The sequence below is a fragment of the Penicillium alfredii genome (assembly GCF_028826965.1).
Source record: "Penicillium alfredii strain IBT 34128 chromosome Unknown utg000011l_segment0_segment0, whole genome shotgun sequence".
In the NCBI taxonomy this organism is placed as follows: Eukaryota; Fungi; Ascomycota; class Eurotiomycetes; order Eurotiales; family Aspergillaceae; genus Penicillium; species Penicillium alfredii.
Window position 1 is genome coordinate 2,517,131 of NW_026622708.1, and position 19,487 is coordinate 2,536,617.

Below are 19,487 nucleotides of genomic sequence, written 5' to 3' on the forward strand. Positions count from 1 at the left end.
GCAAGCTCTTTCTTCCAAGCCTTGCTCTGGGACATGTTATTGACTACCTGGAAAACAATCCCAACAGTAGACATACCAGAGTGTCCTTTGTGACCGCTTCAGGCATATTGAACAAGAGGCGCAACCGATAATACCTTGACAGGCTGGGACTTTAGACCTTCTTGGTCGTAGGCGATAAGTTGGTTTTTTGGTTAGAGTTGAAGGTCGGTGGGAAGGATGATTATAGAGAAAGAGAACGTAGTATCACAGGGCTCAGTCTGTTCGCCAGGATTTTCGTAATCGGAGGGAGGACATGAAAGACCTGGCAGTAAGTCGAGGTTGTGGATAGGCATCAGATGAAAATTGCCTAACCCACCCCTCCTCTTTGCCCAACGCCACACCACGGTGATATAACTTCCCACGTGACCTCGGGAGTCCCACTCGGAGCTCGGGCAAAATTGTTTCGACGGCATTATATAAGTGAAAATCGCATGGTGTCGAGGTTGAGCCATCCTAATACTATTTGGTAAACTATCTTGTTTCGCTCCTTCGGGTGTCCGAGAACTGGCGCCAGCCAGCCGGGTTTGAGGCCAAGAATCTTCAAGTAAACGGGACTTAACATGGGTTTAGATCGTCGGGTGACATCTCTCTGTCCACTCTGTCCACTCTGTTTTAAAGGCAGGACAGGACAGCAATCCCGGATTGACAGCGGACTGAAACATGGGGTAGGCACTTTGAACGAACTTCAAGTCTCGTGACTGACTTTGTTCAAGGACGTCATTTTCGATGGCGCGGAGCATTCTAAGCATGATTTGGTTATGAGCGCTTCCAGTTTGCAGGGGCCTTTCTGTATAGCATGGAGCGAATATAAATTGTCTTGCCATGATTCAGAAATGGGCTAATGCACTCATCCAGAAAGATGGTTTTCCCCACTGCCAGCAATCCTGATGAGTTTGACCACTCCCCCTGTTACATTGCGTATCCACCGCTAGTCCTTAGTATGCTCTAGTTCCTTGTATTTGAATTTGGTGGCCCTGTAGATGTGCTTCAGTAAGTATCTAGAACATCGAACAACCTTGGATCATTTTACCGGAAGGAGATGCGACAGTAAGTAGAAAGTGGTGACCATCTGCGTGTATCGTGCTATGGTTGTCTAGTGCGACATTTTTTGCTTGACAAAATCGTTAGCAGTGCCCGCGGTACCATTTTAGTGTCGCAACTGACCTGGCAAGTGATGGACAGTGACGTATTTGCTTAGTTTCGTGCCGATACACTTTGGTGTTGCAGATGAGGATTAGTGCAAAATCTGATTGGACTACCTTATTACCACGACATCTAGTTGACTTGCGTTCCGTTTCAGGTCCCGGGATAACGCGGAGCAATTGGGTGACGTTCTTATGTTCTGGTTGGGTCCGTGCACTGGGAGTAGGAACTAGTTGACTTTCTCAGGCTTAGTTCTCACCGCCCACCACCCTTCCCGCCTCTCAAGTTGCTCGAAGGCGACTACATATCGTGAACTTGGCCCAGATATTGCGGTTTTCAGCTATAGCTTCATATATGCCCTCACTACGACGAAAGCTTTGAACCATGGTGGCAGACTCGAAGCGGGAGACCTTCCTGCCACATAAGCTATGGGAAAACAAAAGGAACGGCGATGAAAACGAAAGGGTGGGATCCAGAGGAATCCTTAGTGAAAGGGGAACTGATAAGAATCATTCAACTCGTTTCGGAATTCCTATCAAGCCAAGCAGGACTAGCGAAGCTTTGGATCGTTCAAAGAAGCAGTCGACAACTCAGTACCACAGATTTTATAACATTGATCAAGCTGGACCAGGTGTGGTAGCCCTGAAGGATACTGAGAATTTCCCTGTCTGCCTTATCAAGGAGCGTCGAACCCAGAAAGCTGGAGCTTTTCGAGGACTGCATCCCGTCATCCACAAAAGCCTGGTTGCCCTAGTGGACACTTTCCAATCTCAAGACCAAAACAAGGTTTACCTAATATATAATTATGAGCATCTAGCAATCTCTTTAGGATGTGCTGCAGGAGCGGTTCAGTTCAGCGAGGCAGATATAGCGACAATCTGCAAAGAGATTCTCGAGGGTCTCAAACATATCCATTTGGAGTTGAGAGTTTCCCATGGTTCGATCGACTGCAGCAACATTGTTCTTACCTGTGAAGGCGATGTAAAAATTGGTATATTTCCCTATCGTGGCTCCTGAATCGTGTTCATTGAACCGTGTTAATTATATATTAGCAAATATCGGCGATTGCTTGCTGGAGAAAAGATCCTTCTATGACCGACATAAAGATATTAAAGCGGTTGGATCCATTGTGGTCTCGCTCAGCGATCGCACCACTCTACTATGTGAATCGAGCCGAGATGCAGATATACCGCCCTTGTCAGAACAAGCGAATTCTTTTATCGAGAGAACGAAGGCAGCAACATCAGTGGAGCAACTTTTGAAGGTACTATCACTTACTATGGACATAGAAGAGGATGCTCATAGATGATATATTATATAGGACGACTTTTTGCATTTGGCAAACCCTGGAGGAGCATGGTGTCTAAAACGGCATTACTTTGAAACGCTTCCTATGGGAATTCGGATTGGCAGTCATGTGGATGAGGCAGGTTATGAAAGCTAAGGATAGGTATTCTCAGATATATAATAAAGATACAATAGGATACTGTTCGATATAGCAAACCACAGTATGAGAATAAATTATAAGAGCCAATGACTACACCAGTAGTGCCGGAGCACCAGAGAGTACCGGAGCACTAAAGACTGCTAGAGCACTAAGCAGTACCGGAGTAGTAAGTATTGCCGGAGCACTAGAGAGTGTCGGAGCATCAGAGAGTGCTAGAGCACCAAAGAGTACCGGAGCACTAAATAGTGTAGTAGCACTAGAGAGTGCCGGAGCACTAGAAAGTGTCGGAGCATCAGAGAGTGCTAGAGCATCAGAGAGTGCTGGAGCACCAGAGAGTGCCGGAGCACCAAAGAGTGCCGGAGCACTAAATAGTGTAGCAGCACCAGAGAGTGCCGGAGCACTAGAGAGTGCCGGAGCACTAGAGAGTACCGGAGCACTAGAGAGTACCGGAGCACTAAAGAGTGCTAGAGCACTAAGTAATACCGGAGTAATAAGTATTGCCAGAGCACTAGAGAGTGCCGGAACACCAGAGAGTGCCGGAGCACTAGAGAGTGCCGGAGTACTAAACAGTGCAGCAGCACCAGAGAGTACCGGAGTACTAGAGAGTGCCGGAGTACCAGAGAGTACCGGAGCACTAGAGAGTGCCGGAGCACCAGAGAGTACCGGAGCACCAGAGAGTACCGGAGCACTAGAGAGTACCGGAGCACTAGAGAGTGCCGGAGCACTAAAAAGTGCTAAAGCACTAAGCAGTACCGGAGCAGTAAGTATTGCCGGAGCACTAGAGAGTACCGGAGCATCAGAGAGTGCTGGAGCACCAGAGAGTGCCGGAGCACCAAAGAGTGCCGGAGCACCAGAGAGTACCGGAGCACCAGAGAGTGCCGGAGCACTTATCAGGGAGGTGGGGCTGTTAGGGTTCAGTCTGCGACACGGAAACGGTGCCGCAGAAATATGATAAATCCATAGGTACTTGGTAGGTGTTCTCGATCACCGGAAAATGGACTCTCCTGATAATCCCCTCGGTTATCGGACAAACCAACTTGCCCTCCAAAAATTACAATACTACCAGGGATGCGCCATCATCGAGTTACGGCACTTAATGTTCGAGCCAGATGATGTCTTTGGGGGAAGACAGCTGAACGAAAGAAATGTTAAAAGGCTTCTTACAATTTTCGAAATTGAAGGTTGCGGTAACCTTGAGCCGGAGCATCGAGTCGCTGCTATAATTGATCAAGAGACTTTGACAAAGACCCTTACGCACACAAACCTCTCCCGACAGGCACTTCTGGACCCAACAAACCAGCCACGCCTATTACTGGAACGGGATGCCCGTCTGACTTGTGTTTACGGCAAACATCGGTTGAAGGCTGGTGAAGCATTTGGAGAAAACAGATGGCTTGTGGACCTCTATCTAGATGGTAGGTCTCCAGACAAAGATCTACTCAATCAAAGTTTGACCTGATTATTAGTCCTCCCCTCGGAAGCCCTAACTCAACTCCGCGAAGAATCGACGAAAAGCCTCAGACTCACAGACGGAGAGATTTATCGCACTCTCAGACTATACCAGACCCTACAAAACGGCGCACAGGAACAGAAGTGGTGGGCTAGACTCGAGACTGACGATCGACGTAAAGACATACGACGCTTGCAACGCAACAAACTTCTTCTTGATGGACTGGATAAATTGTTGCCCTATATAGGACTGTGGGAACCTCTAAAATCCACCCAGTTTCGGCGAATGCTCGGTCTAAAGTGCCCAGAGGTATGACAATTACCTCCGATAATTGTCATCTACTAACCTGTCAGATTTTGTATCATTATCTTTGCAGGGTCCATGAACTATGGGCCAGGCTTCTCGAAGAACGCAGTGCATCCTTTGCGGATTCAGCGTCCGTACGGCTTGTCGAAGGCCTGATGCCCGAGTGTTCACTGGGCGACCGGAGGCGTATCGCCGAGCTCGTTGAATCAAAGCAAATTTTTCCTCTTATTTCTGGAGTGGAAGAGAGGAAGATCTTACAAGACAAACTTGTCTCAACGCCAGGAAGGCTGATATCCCTCAACACGCTCATTCAGGACACATTATTTCTTGAGGGTCCGGCAAAAGCGCTTCATCGTCTCTGCCCGCCAAAATTCATAAATCTAAGAAAGACCATGTGTTACCAATGGAGCCTTGTTGGAACTGGCAGATCACTCGAGATTCAAAGATCCGAACAAGACTTCACGCCCATGCCATCATCGGCAAGTCCTTTCGCTGCTTGTATGATCCAGTTATGGCTTTTTGGACTCCGGCATCTCGTTCAACAGCACAACGATGCAAAGAATAACCGACGCAACTTTGGTTGGTCGACCGAGATGTTCAGCCTGAGCAAGCTGGCTATCTTGGCTGACCGGTTGGGTTTCTCCTCGGATCAAATCAAGGTGCTTCGAACGGAAAACCTGAGCCAAAAAATCGCGCAAGGTTTCTTTGAATCTCTCTGCAAAGAAGAATTTTGCAGATTTGAAGAGCGCGAGGTGCAATCAATGTCGAACCGGTTCCAGAGTTCTTTGCGCAATCTTCCAAAATACAACGAAGGACCGACCGAGAGAGCGCATTTCACAACAAACAACACCGACTTCATGGCAAAGCGTAGGTTTAACAGCCCAACCCAAGACCAGTATGAACAGCAGCGAAGGCATCTTTTTCTCGAACAAGTCTTCGGCGACGACCAACCTGCAGCACAATATCCAACCCCTCTTGGTGTCACGAGAGACATTCTATTTTGCTTCTTTGGAAAAGAAATTTTCCGAGAAGCCTTCAACAGTCGCGACATCGGCTCCTCTGAAGGCCCCACGGAGCCCCAGAATGAAATCCCGTATGGTAACACCGGACCTAATCGCATGGAAACCGACGAGACGTCTCTACGAGATCAGACTGCAGGCCAGCCTTCCCAAAGCTCCAGGCTAGACCCGGTTGAGGAGGAAGACTCCCCAAGTGAACCAGTCGAATTCGATCCTCATCCAAGTGGAACACCGGATCGCGACAAAACTGAGGCCGCGCCACCGTTGGCCGCCGGCTTTGAGGATGCATCCTGCAATCGTCCCTTAGGCATCAAGAATTATTTATCAGTCCATCGCAAAGTGACCGAGATCCTTCAAATGTGGTACCAGTCGCAGAATCAGGAGCTAGTTGTTGTGTTCTTGTTTGAATCTCGCACTTATTACAAATTCACTACGGGGGACGGATATAATCTACGGTCTACTTTGCAAGATCTTGCCAGAGACCATTACTTCTTGCTCATCAACCAATATGGGGTTGGAATACCGGACATGAACAAGGCGTACGAGGAAGCATTGAAAGAACGTCTCGTGCTAGTTGCAAAAAGGGACAATCCAAAGCAAAGGAGGAATGAGGAAGGTTCGATTTCAGCGGATAAGCTTCGTGAATACGTATACAACTATAACGTTCATACGGGGAAGAGGAAAGCACCGGACGATCAATCTGGGAAACGAAACGTTCCAATGCAACGGAGTGAAGATGATGTTATGGAAGAAGCTTGAACATTTTAGGTGTTATAGCAACAAATACTAGTGATCTCTTCTTGGTTTCTGGTGACGTGGGTTTTCTATAGCTCTGATGCCTTCCGGTTACCACGACTATGCGTATAGATGTCTGCTGGGAGATGGGTCAAGCGTTCATCCTCTGGGCTTCGGGGGTTTTTAATGCCTCGCACTGGGCTATTTGGTAAATTTATTCGTGGAATACTAATTTCTTTCAGACCTAAACCATGAAAAGGAATATATCTGCATATTCTCATCCACTCATCGAAAGATAGGTATCAGATGTTCAGTAGATCAAGAATCAAAATCTACTCCAGCCAGTTCCACTTCTTGTATGAAAGTTCAGGTTATGATTTGGTTGGCTATATGCGGTCCATCTGAAGTTACATCCAGTTTAGTTCAAGCTAGTTTAATGTCGCGCCGCCGAAGAGATTAAGATAAATATCCCCATCGTCTTGTAGAATCTCGCTGATCCTCTGACTTTCTGAACATGAGACCCAAAAGTTCCATTGCTGTCTCACCCATGCGATCTTTTTGCCAAACGTCACTTGATCTCTCTTCTTCATAACCATCCTTAGTTGCTCCTCCGACGAAGCACACTGCATTTCTTCCATGCAATTTCTACAAAGAGTGTGGATGTTGATCCGTCGTTTAGAAGGAAGCAGAAAGGACAAAAGGGCTATGTAGCCGGACCCAGGATCGTGTGGAATAAGATTAATCTTCAGGAACTTCGAATCGGCAACCAGGCAGGAAACACACGACCAGGAGATAACTCCCTTCATTCTGAGAAATCCTTAGTTCCTTCCCGAAGAGCGAACGATAGACTCGGTCAAGACTCACGTTTCTAGCTTGCGAGCAATAAAGAATCGTCTTAGAGTGTTGACTGTATAGAAAATGTAGGCTTTTTATGTGGTACTCGGACCAGCGATACTATCCTGGGGTTTTCATTTATATAACAGCATGTTCTCAAGGATGGCAAATTGTCCAATCAGATGTATAGTGTATTGCCACGGAAAGTCTCATCAGGTCGAACACAAATTACTATGCTCTGTATACCTAAAACAGGACCGCTGTCTTAATGTCATTCTCAGGGATTCCGCCGTCCCCTAAGGGCGTTGGCAGGCTTATTTCCACGATAAATCGAAGTGCTAAACGAACGGTTGAGGTTCAGTAACATTACCCCTATCCAATTTGAAACGGCATCCATCATTTAAGCCCATCGTTCACGCAAACCAGCGGCTAAAGATCGGTGAGTGTGCTCCTAAACCCAACCGACTTCGAGAAAACATTACAAGTGCCATTGAGAGAACAACCACAGAACAATGTCGCTGGTGAAAATCAACGTGATGGCGTCGGAACCTGCCAGGCACTTTACAGATTTACCGGTGGAGCTCTTGGGATTGATTGTCGCCGACCTTAGCGGTTCCTCTCTCAGCTCTTTCTCTTTAGTCAATAAGAAATGCCGAGCCGTGAGCGTATCTTATTTATTCCACATGATAACGGTGAACTTTTCGGAGCGTGGTTTGTATTGCCTAGAGATGATATCGGAATCACCTCTAGCGTCGCATGTGAAGATGCTCCATTATAGCGCATCCGAGTTGGTTGATCCATGTGCGTCACCATAGCCCTGAATTCCGTTTCCACTGACTGATAGTTTTAGTGATCCAACATTGGGACTACTTCACTGCTTGCATATATACACCACAGGAATATGCTAGGGACCATAAGGATTTTCGCTGGGGCCTTCGAGGCAGGGAATTCTCTTATACCGCGATACACTCCTATTTCAGTTGGCTTGCTAAAGCCCAGCACACACTTCTGCACGGGCGAAATGATATACGCATATTTTGCAAGTCTCTTTCCCGTCTCTGTGGCTTGAAGGCAGTCAAGCTTTCATTTGATGCGCTCAAGGAAGACCAGTTTCTTTGGTTTGCAAACCGTATCTATGTCGATTGGAAAGACTCGTTTCCAATCCATCTGGAGACGGTTCTCAGATCCATGGTGACTGCTCGCGGTCAAGGTATTTTGATCGAAGCGATGGAAATCGAAGGTTTCTATGCTAAATTGGTTGCTACTGATGTTAACCTCATGGGGACGGCGGCTGATGCTCTTACGCATGTCAAGGCTCTCAAGCTGGTGGATAGCTTTAGCCTTCTAGATTTCATGTCGGATGTTGCTATGCCGTCCCTGCGGAGACTTGACCTAGCAAATTGTTGGCTGGTGGGCCCGGATCTTGCTAGATTTATGGAATGCCATGCTAGTGTCCTGCGACAACTACACCTGCGGAACATTTGTCTCCCACACGAGAAGCTCAGGGAAGCCTGTTCATGCTCAAAGTGTGCTCAAGCGCTGATGGATGTTCTCTCTGGTATCCAAAACACTAGTATATTTGATGAGCTCACAATCATTCGAGATCTTGAAAACGAATGAAAGCAACAGCCAGAGTTTTGCTCCAATATTAGATCAGACGAGCAAAATTAACAAGTCATTTTTGTCGACATGATCGTCTCAAGTAATCGAACTTGGCAAATAGATCGCCAGTACCTAGGTACCTGGTAGTTAACTAACTAGATAACCCGTGGATGACTAAATATGCCGAACCTGAAACGGCTCGCAAAGTAACAGGACGCATAAAGACCAACCGATCGGTTAGTGAGACTCCTCTCCATCAGACAGAGATGAAAGACCAAATTCCCCTCCCAGGTAATGAGAAACGGGCCGAGTGGAGATCCACCTGCCGTGAACGTCTTTCCCAGCATATATGTATGGCCTAGGATCGCTTCAACAATAATTACTAACAGATAGCCAGTGGGGACACTCGGTATCAATGTGAAGGCGTCTGAGGTGCGCTTGAAGATCACAGAGGACGAGGTGCCCTATGCATGGCAAATCGATGATCCGTCTCTTGAGCCGCTTTTTCAAAAGCATTTGAGCAAGCACTCAGTGGGAGCCTATATGAAACTTTGCCAGGAAGTTGGGAAAAGATTTCACGCAGTTCTTCTAAATAAGGTGACTTACTGATCCTCGGTGAATCGAGAAGCTAAAGGCTTATTCAGAGTGGCACAGGAACCTGAGAGGAATACGAAAGTCGATTTGGTTTCTAAATTGCAAGCTGACAATCACTCTCTGGTCGAGAAATTGCAAGAAGCTGAGGACCAGGCTTCTTGTTACAAACAGGCTCTTGCAGAAGCAGAGGCGGAAATCAATCATCAGAAGTCAATCATCAGGGAAGCACAGATGACTATCTATCTTCATCAACAGGAAATCCAGCAGTGGAGGGCACTTTCAGAATGGTATCAGCTCAGGTGCATACAATGCTCGGACGTCCTAGGGCAAATGATGGCATTTTTGCATGGCGCAACATTCGAACCCACAGTTCCCGTGAATGATAGCTAGCAAAGTCTATAACATTTCAATATTGTTGTTACATAATATTTACTACATACGCATGAAATTGAGTCTACCCTCATCGGGAAATATCACCCTAAGAAAAAATATATTGTTGTGCCTTGTCTATCTTTCCCTTTCCAAAAATCGGTACAGTCAGTCAATCGACTTGACTCTTTTCTGGCCTCACCGTCAAGTCCTTAGCGCGAATAAATTATTGAGCAAGCCCCAGTAAAATAATTAACAACCAAAAATGCTTTATTGTTCTGAAAGCACAGAAATAGCGTCGCGATAGACCAGCTGGTGGACCTTCCATTATCAGAGGTAAGATCACATGTGATAGATTGGCTGCGACACTATTTTGGTTCGCACGGCTAAACAACACACACAATTGTTCTGCTATGCGTCTGAGTTTCAGATCCCCTTTAGAATTTTGGTTGCCTATTTAGTTGACTCCTATAGACTGAATTTGATAAATACCTCCCTTCGCGCTTCCTTAATTTCTATCTATCAAAGAATTTTCTTTGTGGAAGAATACTTAGTTTCAAGCCTAGTTCAACTGTTCAACATGGGAGTATTGAACATCGTTTTCCGTATGTCAATTATTAATTGAATTTTTGGTTATTATATTGCTAATATAGGTATAGCCTGGAGAAACCGTGGGAAATACCGCACGAAAAGCAAGAATCGGCAAGAAAACTGTCCAAAACCAGAAAGGTCGAAGTGTTCCTTCGGTCAGCCTTCGACCAGCCCAGTACGACCGGTTCCTTTCGGTCGGCCTTCGTCCCCCCCAGTGCGGCCAGTTACTTTCGGTTGGCCTTCGTCCAAAGTGCGGCCTTATGGAAAGAGTCCTATTTCCGGCTAGCCTTCATCCCTAGTGCCGCTGTTCGGAGGAGATAGAAGGAGTGCTTTTGGATAACCTTACCCTAATATAGGAGAAACGCTATCGATATAGGATTAACTGTCTACTACTATCTATCCGGATATAGATTTACAATATCAGGCTTTCCTTAATCTTGTAGAATCTAGTCTTAAATTGAGTAAACCTAGGTCACTATCTATATATAGGGGTTTCGATTAATTCATATATAAAATATGTAGTTTCGAATATAGAGATATCTAACTTCATAATAATCTACAATGTCCGGCTTACAGCTACGTTAGTAAATAAGACACGATTTCTTGGCAGAATCCCGTCTCGTGAACTCGATCTGACGTAATAGTCGGCCTGCTATTATTTCTATTTTCTCTCATTAATTATTACTTATCTGATATTTACATACTAATCAATTTTACGGGTACTAACGTATTCCACAGCAAGCTGATCACCCCAAAACACCATAGTTAAGCCGATTTTTACCAACCTCATAAATCAACAACTATAGCTTTCTAGAAAGTCTGATTTAGAATATTAGCTTTTTGCTATTGAAATAGTCAACATTCAAATTTTTTTGAAAAATCGAAAAAATTTAGAGCATTGCGACCAAGATATATATTTATACATCCATATAAGCGTGTAATCTTGGTAATCTTATCATCGCGGCACTAGATTATTTTAAGATTTATACAGTGTACTTCCTTTATAGAACATATTCCATAGTTATAAAATCAATAGAATCTATCTCGTGGTTGTTGATTTGTATCGTTGGTAAAAATCGGCTTAACTATGGTGTTTTGGGGTGATCAGCTCGCTTGTGGAATACGTTATCGTTAGTTAGATCCTTAGTGCTGACTATTATTGAACAATCGGCACTAAAATAAGGTCTCCCAAAATAATACTTTACTATATATTGTTGAATTAAATTCTAAAGCCTTAGGTACCATAGTAGATAGGAACTTGATAGGAAATATAAAGTCTAGTTGAATCACTCAACCTTAATAGAAGATAAAACCTCTATACTTACCGTACCCTATAGGGAAAAAAAGATGTTTCAGCGCGGCTCTCGATAAAGTGCTAGCCGTTCAATATTCTAATTAAGTCCGCAAATCATGGTTCAAAATACAGGAAGTGCCTTTGGCCCTAACTTAAGGGGTTTTCCCATATTAGCGTTTTATATATTATCAACTAGGACGAGTTTCCTGCGACACTTTTGCGGATCCCGCCGCTATCTTTTTAGGATGGCGGTGCGTTTACTCTCTTATATATACGCACACGCTTGCGACACCCATTCCGGTTCGCAACAAGGATATAAAAGCTCGCCCAACCAACTAAGTTATAATCTTTATAATTTTCAAGAAAAACTTCTCCAGTTCTGTGTCACCACCACTGGTATATCACAAAATGCCAAAGAAGGGAAAGAAGAAGACCAAATCCAAAAATTCTCCCGCAAATACTCGGGATAATCGAACGCCCGATTTAGACCAAGCAAACACAGCAGATAAAGATGTGAAAACTCACGTCCAAGCGCATGACCAAGATCCGGACCCCCCGAGGAACCGAGACCGCAGCCCGAGCCACAAATCAGATTATGCTCCCGGGGCGTTCGATGAGAACGATGAATCCGACAAAACAGACGACGATGCATCTATGCATGAAGCGCCAGCCGAGGATAAACCTCATCATGTTGGTCAGTGGACCAAAGATGTGATCCGAGAGGAGACGAACAAACACTCGGAGCATATAATTCAAGTGTTCTTCACCTCCGACTCGCCTGAATACGACAGCTGCGAAAAATTCTTTGAGAATCTCAATGAACGTATTCGTGCTGCCAACCGGGCGCATGATGTTGTCAACATTGACAACGGAACAATAAATCCTCGGTATTACAATGACACGTGCCGGACGTGGCATAATCAGTTTCTGTCAGCGAAAGAAAAAGGGAATACGGAAGAGGGTTGGCGAGCATTCCACACAACCTTCGATCTTATCAAACTTTTCAACAGGAGACATCACCTTCCGAAGAACTGGAATATTAGCTCGGTATGGGCTGAGAAAGCAATTGGATCGCCAAATCCCAGAGCGGAAACAGAGGCAGATTCGTCTGATGGCGATGATCAAACCGATTCTGCGGCTCGAGATTCAGGTTCTGAGTCACAATCTGATGACGAAAGTAACCAGATCGGGGGTCTTGATGCCTTGGAAGCCAGAACGCAGAAAGAACAGCGGCGACTGAAAACCGGCAAGGTTTTGTACTGGTGGCCCAAGGGTACAGGTTCCCAAATCTTCGTTCGCTACGGAGATCGATCAGCGCCAATATACCGCATTCGAGCTGGCTCTCACGAATATTATAACCCAAGTCAAGTGGAACGGTTCTTGCCTACGAAAACTCGTGGCAACCAACAATATATGTATGGAGACGAAATGTATTGGAAGTTCGACCGAAAGAATGTGGTTGATATACTCGGGGTTGGTTGGAAGGTCGAAGGTGACGACGAAAGCGGCATGGATGCACTGGACTTGCTCTGGCCGGAGGCAGGTGCAGCGTATCCGCAGACCCGGACTCTGGTGCAATGGAGAGATAAGGTTGTTACGCTTGAGGGGAGGGCGTTTATTCGGCGAATCAGTACTGGGTCCGTATTAGACGGAGATCGCCTGATCTATCAAAAAGCACGAGAGCTTGAGCACGCCTATCGTGCTATACACGGAATGGATGAAGATGAAATTCCGTCGGAGGAAGACAGCATACCCCGTCCGATCCGTGGTAGCCGACGCCATATTCACTTTGAGGACAACATCAGCGAAGAAACCAATACGGAAAGCGATTCATCCTTGGCCTTCAACGGGCGCTCGAGAAATTCTGCACCTGCCTTTTCGAGGCATCACAGACCTCCACAGCGAAGATCTAAGCCCCCCACTAGGCAGTCTGCTCCTACCCCTTCTAGACGTTACCAAAAATCGTCTAAAACCAGCTTTCGAGATACGGAAATCCAAAAGCTTGAACAGAAACTGGAGAAACTGAAGATGCAAGATCGACAATCCCGGAGATCCCACTCATCTTATATTTGAAGTTGTTGCTGTGATCTACAAGGGTTATATAGAATAGCTACTGGTGGAAATAGGATACTGATGGAAATTGGGTTGCGATGTTGTCCTTTTTACGTGTTATTTCTAACTTGAGCTGGTCTCATCCGAGTTCTTGCAATTGTTTTTAGGTTTTCTGTTATCCTCTGAATTTATGTTGACGTTTGCAGTAGAAGAAGCGTGTCAAATTACCACACTGTTCAGATAAGAACTCGTGTTAGAGCATACTCATCTGCCCCCCCCCTCTCCCCATGTAATTACATAGCTGAGCCCGCTGCCAATAGCTTGCCAAAATTGCACTAAAACGTTCAATAATCCCCTTGTCCTTGTTTACACAGGTTTACACAGTCATGCTGGTTTACTGGAACACTTGAGCGTATCGTCATTAGTGATTTTCCCTTCCGCAATTTCGGCTAGATCATTCAATAGAGGCGTTTTCGGCTGGGCTTCCCTCTTAACATTGGACAATCAGACGAAATTGCTACCTATTAATGTTATCTATTATTATCATCGGTTAATTAGCTGGATGCCATAAACAAAGCGAATTTTCAGGACCCTATGGTCGTTCCGAAAATACGGAAGTTGCCATTTCTGCTATACTTCCTAGATCGTTATCGATATAGAAGCTTCGGGATGGAATTGTTTTCTTTTAAGTGCCGACGTTACTTAAGCTGATATGATACTTTTTGCCCTGAATTTTTTGAATTTAGGATGCCATATGCTTGATATTATGTTCTATTCCCAGGAATTAGGAAGTAACATAAACTAGGTCGAGGGCTTTCTCTGTCCGCTAACGAACAGCATAGTATACTCTTCTTTAATTTCCCTAATTTGCAAGCTTCTTAATCAAATTTATTATATCCAGTAACAATATTAGGCAAGTTCTGTCAGTTAATCTTCCTTTTTGGGTTTCTAGCGTAAGACGAGGTGCTTATAGGCCAATGCTAGCGAGATAACAGCGTCAGCAATTCCAAATTCTTTATAGGTATATTACTCCCTATCATATTAAGAAAAGGGATATCCAAGAGAAAGTCCATCGATCACCTTCCTATTCTTATATCATAGAGAGCCAAATCTATATCATCATACCCAATCCATGGCTCTCCTAAGGCTTAGTCTTTGTAATTCCAAATAGTCCCTCAAATAGCCCCAAGTCGTATTCTAGGCTATACATATAATCTGAAGAAGCTTGTTGTGGAGTCGGTCAGGAAGGCGGTGGCGGACTTTGCGGCAGAGCTCCAGCAGCTTCTCTCAATAATAAAACACTTACCCCTGGATTCGTGAATCCAAATATTGCTTCCTCAATATTCATCATTATGCCCAAAACACGACGGCTTCTTCGAGGAGAGATCACGTATTCAGATGCCAAATCTGAAGAATCCAACATTCTCCATCAGCTTGGATACCCTTGAGCAAACAAAGTTCTTCGCTCCCCCTTCATGAGAAGCGTGAATGGATGAAGGCTGCTGTTGCCTACCATCTTGGCCTGAGATCATCTAGTCAATGTTATATTGCAGACAATGAAAATTGGCTCCACGGCAGGTATAACGTTTGTGTCCCGATCAGAATTAATAGTTGGGATAACAAGCGAGTTCTGATGCGATTTCCGTTGCTATATCGCGTCGGAGAGAGATTCAGGCCTGGAAATTGCGATGAGAAAGTCCGATGCGAAGCAGGAACGTATGCATGGCTTGAAAAGAACTGCCCAGATGTGCCGATCCCAAAATTATACGGCTTTGCTTTTTCTACTGGCGAAACCGTATGAAAGGTCACCTGTATCTCTAATTTCTATCCCTCGTTAACTAGTCCTAGTTTACTCGGCTTGACTATCTTCCACTTTTTCCTCGTTGTTTGCAAGTCCTGCGCCAATATCTTCGATCATGGCTTAGGAAATCGGTTCCTTGAAATTATGCTTTCCATTAGTCTACAGCTCAGGTCTCCGCTGATCGCATAGCTGATAGTGGCTATCTTTTGATTGATAACCGTTGGAAATAGGGTCTTTATAGGTTAGGCAGAGATGCAATAGCCTACCAAGAAATATTCCCCTCGGATAACTTGCGAGCTGGCTCCATTGGCAGCTTTAGCCATCTGTATAGAAATAGAAGGCTGTGTGACATAACACTTTAGCTGAAGTAACTTTATAGTATTTCAACGTTGAGTATATTTCAGGGATGGCAATTCTCGAGGTTCCGAAAAGTGCGAGTTGTCGAATTAATATTCTACAGGCCCCAGCAAAGTCACGGCCGGGGAAGGAGATAGTAGGCAGTAAGATATTCGACGCATTCCGTTTGAAATATCGACAATATAAAAATAAATCATATACTTGACGTATCCATATTTCTACTCTATTTGCTCGCCATTCCAGAGTGCGGCCGGGCCAAAGTGTAGCCGAAGTATCCTTAATATGCGGACCGAGTAGGAAGTCCCGCATCGTCAAATTCCTCGAAATTCCATGCTCTTCTGATGAGATAATTAGTGTGACCCTTGACTTTCCACTATTAGACGACACAGAACTACTGGTAGAAGTACATAATACTTACGGGCCAGAAATATAGGGAAATTAATTATTGTAGAAAGACTTAGGCTAGACCTGTCATAGCAGCGTAGCCGTCCCCTCGAGTCGGACCCACAGCATTTTCAGCTGAAAATGCTGTGGGTCCGACTCGAGGGGACGGCTAATCGATTTGTATTTTGGGAAAATCCCATTGGCGTCAGCAGTGCACTCAGGAGTTACGTCATCTAACGGAGAAATTAATTTGCCGGGAACCGTGATCAGCTGACATAAGCCTCCTGGATCAAACGCCGGATGGGAGTGTTACGGTCAAGTTGAGTTATTGTTTCGTCTCCCTGACAAATCGATGGCTGAAAACAGCTCCCCGGATTACAAGTCTCTGTTTCTGCAAGCAGAAACGAGACGCAAAGAGGCTGAGGAGCGAGAGAAGCAGGCCGAGGAGCGACAGAAGCAAGCCGAGGAGCGACAGAAGCAAGCCGAAGATCAAGGCAGAAGGGAAAGGGAGCGCAACCAACGAACCACTTTCATGGAATTCATGCGCTATTGCCACAAACTACTCTCCCGGCCGTTGAGAATTGAAACACCATCTCGTTCGACCAGCGGGAAAATACCTCAGCCTACGGGGAAATACTGTCCGATACGGTTGGAACATTGGGCCGACTGTCCAGTGCAACAGTCCGAGCTTTACAGATCCGTCCACGGCTATCTCCAGCCAACGCCAGGAGAGGGGCCGCGTCTATTTACATCTTCACATGAGCTAGAAGGGTTAGGCCGACTCCTGAACCGCAATCCCATCAGCAGCGAGCAAGAACTCGAGGCTTATGAGCGGTTCGCTGTGGAAGAGCACATCAATGATATCATAACAGAATTGTGCAAGATCCCCGCTGCTCGCGAAGAGTTTGGCCTAGGCGATGGCATTCGGTTCAACAATCATACAAATTCCTTGAACAATTACGGCGCCATTGAGGCAGATGCAAGCCAACCATCAAGTGTACACCGTCCCAGGCCTGATCAATTCTGTATCCACCGTGTCGATGGGCCTACCGACACTCTCCTCACGACCGTCGAGTATAAGCCACCTCACAAGCTTCCCGTCGCAACCCTTCGGATAGGGCTTCGGCCAATGGACTTGTGGAAGGAGATGGTCAAATCAAATAAAATACCCACGGATAAAGACGCGAAGTTGCGGTATAATGCAGAGCGCCTTGTCTGCTCTGCTATTGTTCAAGAGTATCATGTGATGATTCAAGAAGGGCTCGAATTCTCCTACGTGACCAACGGGGTTGCTCGAGTTCTCCTCCGTGTTCCACAGGATGATCCTGGCACACTCTACTACTTTCTATGTGATCCAAATAGTGAAGTGAATACGGAAATAGAAGCCACCTTTGCAAATACTTCCGTTGCAAGAACACTGTGTTTGTATCTGATGGCATTCCCCTCGCCTGTGCGAGGTCAAGAGTGGAGGAATTCCATTCGACCAGGTATTCCTATATGGAAGACCAATTTTGATCACACTCGCTCTCGCATTCCCGAAGATGAACTCCGGCAACTTCCTCTCAACTCCGACAGTACCGCCCCAGAATTTCCAAGTCCAGATTCTGGTTCAATTTATGAACCCTCGTCATCTCCGCCAGATTCCCCTGAATCAGCAGCTCGTCAAGTGTCTACTGGATCTCGAGTCAGCTGTGCCCCATCCGATGTGAGACATCGCTCAGAGTCATCACAATCACCAGACCCCGATTCGAACCCAGCAACACGCCGCAAACGAGCCTTCAGTCAAGTTCCATCTTCCCCATCTGCCCAACGCGTGACTCGACAAAGAGACATACATAATGATAAGGGCCGAGACAGCCAGTCCCGCCACCGCGATGCCCAATTTTGCACCCAGCGATGTTTACTCGGGTTACAGTCTGGAGGTGTTCTAGACAACTTTTGTCCAAATGTAATGCTCCATCGTCAAAGCATAGATGATCTGCAGCATCCGATTACTTCAGAAGACTTGGTCCGTCTACTCAAAGCACAATTGGACGAAAACATTGACCGATGTACACCTCTTGGATGTTGCGGGGCGTACGGTGCGCCGTTCAAGCTTACTTGTGCCGTATACGGCTACACTGTCATCGGAAAAGGAACTACCTCGGAGCTGTGGAAAGAGGTCTCCCGCGAAGCGGAGGTATACCGAATTCTGCAGAAGGCGCAAGGGTCCGCTGTACCCATTTTCCTGGGTACGATCGACTTGGCAAAAATTTATTTCCTTCACGGAGCTGGAGAGATTCGCTATATGCTCGTGATGGGCTGGGGGGTGAAAGCACGGCATCGATGGAGCTGACGCCCCAGCTTCTGCAAGGGATCCACCAATCGAACAAGGAAATAAGAGCTTTAGGAATCCTCCACGAAGACCTTCGGCGTGACAATGTCCTGTGGAATGAAGAACTTGGGCGAGCGTTAATTATCGACTTTCACCGCTCTAGATTGAAACGCCGGCCGACTTTGCAGCGGCCACGAGCCATAAAACGAAGACTACGTCAACCAGACGTAGGTGATGCAAAACGTCTTCGTGTGACGTGAAGACAGGTGTTTATCTTAGTGGATTAGCAATTCAATCATGCATAATAACTAAGCATAAAATATTTCCGGCTACATCCAGATGCATCAGTCGGGGTCCCTACATTTCATCATTCTTAGTACCTACTTCACCCTATATGATCTCTAGAAGATATATGATTCTATTTGCTTTGACAATCACGAATGGATCGTCAACCCTGGCTTTCAGACTCGGCTTGACAGAATACGCTTGATGTCAAATCAAACGCATGGAGACCTGCCTGCCCACATTCGATTTCGTTCTACCCAGTTCCGGCATCCGAGCAGGAAGTCGATAGCGTCTGTCCTAGGCGCAGTTCGCTCCCCAATGACCAGTCTACTATTATTTTCAACGATAATCCTGTTAATATCTCTTGTACTCTGCTATTCTAGTTTAGGCGCGACAAGCCAGTCCCCACAACGAGAAGCTGAGTAACTCCCTATGCTCCTAACCCTTCACAGTTATACAAATATTATTAAATAATAGTCCGATTTCCCGTATCCTACGACAGAACACGGTTTTCACGGCGTAAGTCCAAGACAAGAGGCTGTTCATAGGATCAGCCTGTCCCGTGACAGGCCACGGATTCTGGATATCCTTGGTGCCCTAAGGATCCCACAATAGTAAGGAACCTTTGCCACACTTAACCGTCAGATCATCTAGATCGTGGGAGCTCTTGTTTCTAAAGGAAGGCCACAGTTTTAAGGGAAGATACGTCAGAGTAAGCAAAGAAAACAAATGAAAATGCCCAAGCTCTTTTCGTTGTAGCTCTGATAAAAGCACTATACTTAAGAATATGTTGACATATAGAGCACATCAAATTTCTCATGTAACGTGCTTCGTATACAGGGGACAAAATCTTAGGATGATAAACACGCAG

General features: G+C 45.8%; 7 protein-coding genes across 7 annotated transcripts; 6 read left to right on the forward strand and 1 right to left on the reverse strand.

Annotated features, from left to right (window-relative positions):
- Positions 1-1,566: 1,566 nt before the first annotated feature.
- NUU61_009359 (uncharacterized protein) lies at positions 1,567-2,491 on the forward strand (the record flags this gene model as incomplete). The annotated part of the gene is made up of 2 exons (XM_056659884.1): positions 1,567-1,867; positions 2,235-2,491. 2 exons carry the CDS (start codon positions 1,567-1,569, stop codon positions 2,489-2,491), a joined length of 558 nt encoding a protein of 185 aa, XP_056508177.1.
- Positions 2,492-2,719: 228 nt separating this feature from the next.
- On the reverse strand, positions 2,720-3,706 carry NUU61_009360 (uncharacterized protein; the record flags this gene model as incomplete). Its single annotated transcript, XM_056659885.1, has 2 exons — positions 2,720-3,533; positions 3,693-3,706. 2 exons carry the CDS (start codon positions 3,704-3,706, stop codon positions 2,720-2,722), a joined length of 828 nt encoding a protein of 275 aa, XP_056508178.1.
- NUU61_009361 (uncharacterized protein) lies at positions 3,624-6,163 on the forward strand (the record flags this gene model as incomplete). The annotated part of the gene is made up of 3 exons (XM_056659886.1): positions 3,624-4,044; positions 4,096-4,225; positions 4,477-6,163. The coding sequence occupies 3 exons, from the start codon at positions 3,624-3,626 to the stop codon at positions 6,161-6,163; spliced, it is 2,238 nt and encodes a 745-aa protein (XP_056508179.1).
- Positions 6,164-7,485: 1,322 nt separating this feature from the next.
- NUU61_009362 (uncharacterized protein) lies at positions 7,486-8,593 on the forward strand (the record flags this gene model as incomplete). Its single annotated transcript, XM_056659887.1, has 2 exons — positions 7,486-7,774; positions 7,824-8,593. 2 exons carry the CDS (start codon positions 7,486-7,488, stop codon positions 8,591-8,593), a joined length of 1,059 nt encoding a protein of 352 aa, XP_056508180.1.
- A 1,525-nt stretch (positions 8,594-10,118) lies between these two features.
- Positions 10,119-10,450, forward strand: NUU61_009363 (uncharacterized protein; the record flags this gene model as incomplete). The annotated part of the gene is made up of 2 exons (XM_056659888.1): positions 10,119-10,147; positions 10,192-10,450. The coding sequence occupies 2 exons, from the start codon at positions 10,119-10,121 to the stop codon at positions 10,448-10,450; spliced, it is 288 nt and encodes a 95-aa protein (XP_056508181.1).
- Positions 10,451-11,831: 1,381 nt separating this feature from the next.
- NUU61_009364 (uncharacterized protein) lies at positions 11,832-13,496 on the forward strand (the record flags this gene model as incomplete). Its single annotated transcript, XM_056659889.1, has 1 exon — positions 11,832-13,496. The coding sequence occupies one exon, from the start codon at positions 11,832-11,834 to the stop codon at positions 13,494-13,496; it is 1,665 nt and encodes a 554-aa protein (XP_056508182.1).
- A 2,873-nt stretch (positions 13,497-16,369) lies between these two features.
- NUU61_009365 (uncharacterized protein) lies at positions 16,370-18,352 on the forward strand (the record flags this gene model as incomplete). Its single annotated transcript, XM_056659890.1, has 1 exon — positions 16,370-18,352. One exon carries the CDS (start codon positions 16,370-16,372, stop codon positions 18,350-18,352), a length of 1,983 nt encoding a protein of 660 aa, XP_056508183.1.
- Positions 18,353-19,487: the final 1,135 nt, after the last annotated feature.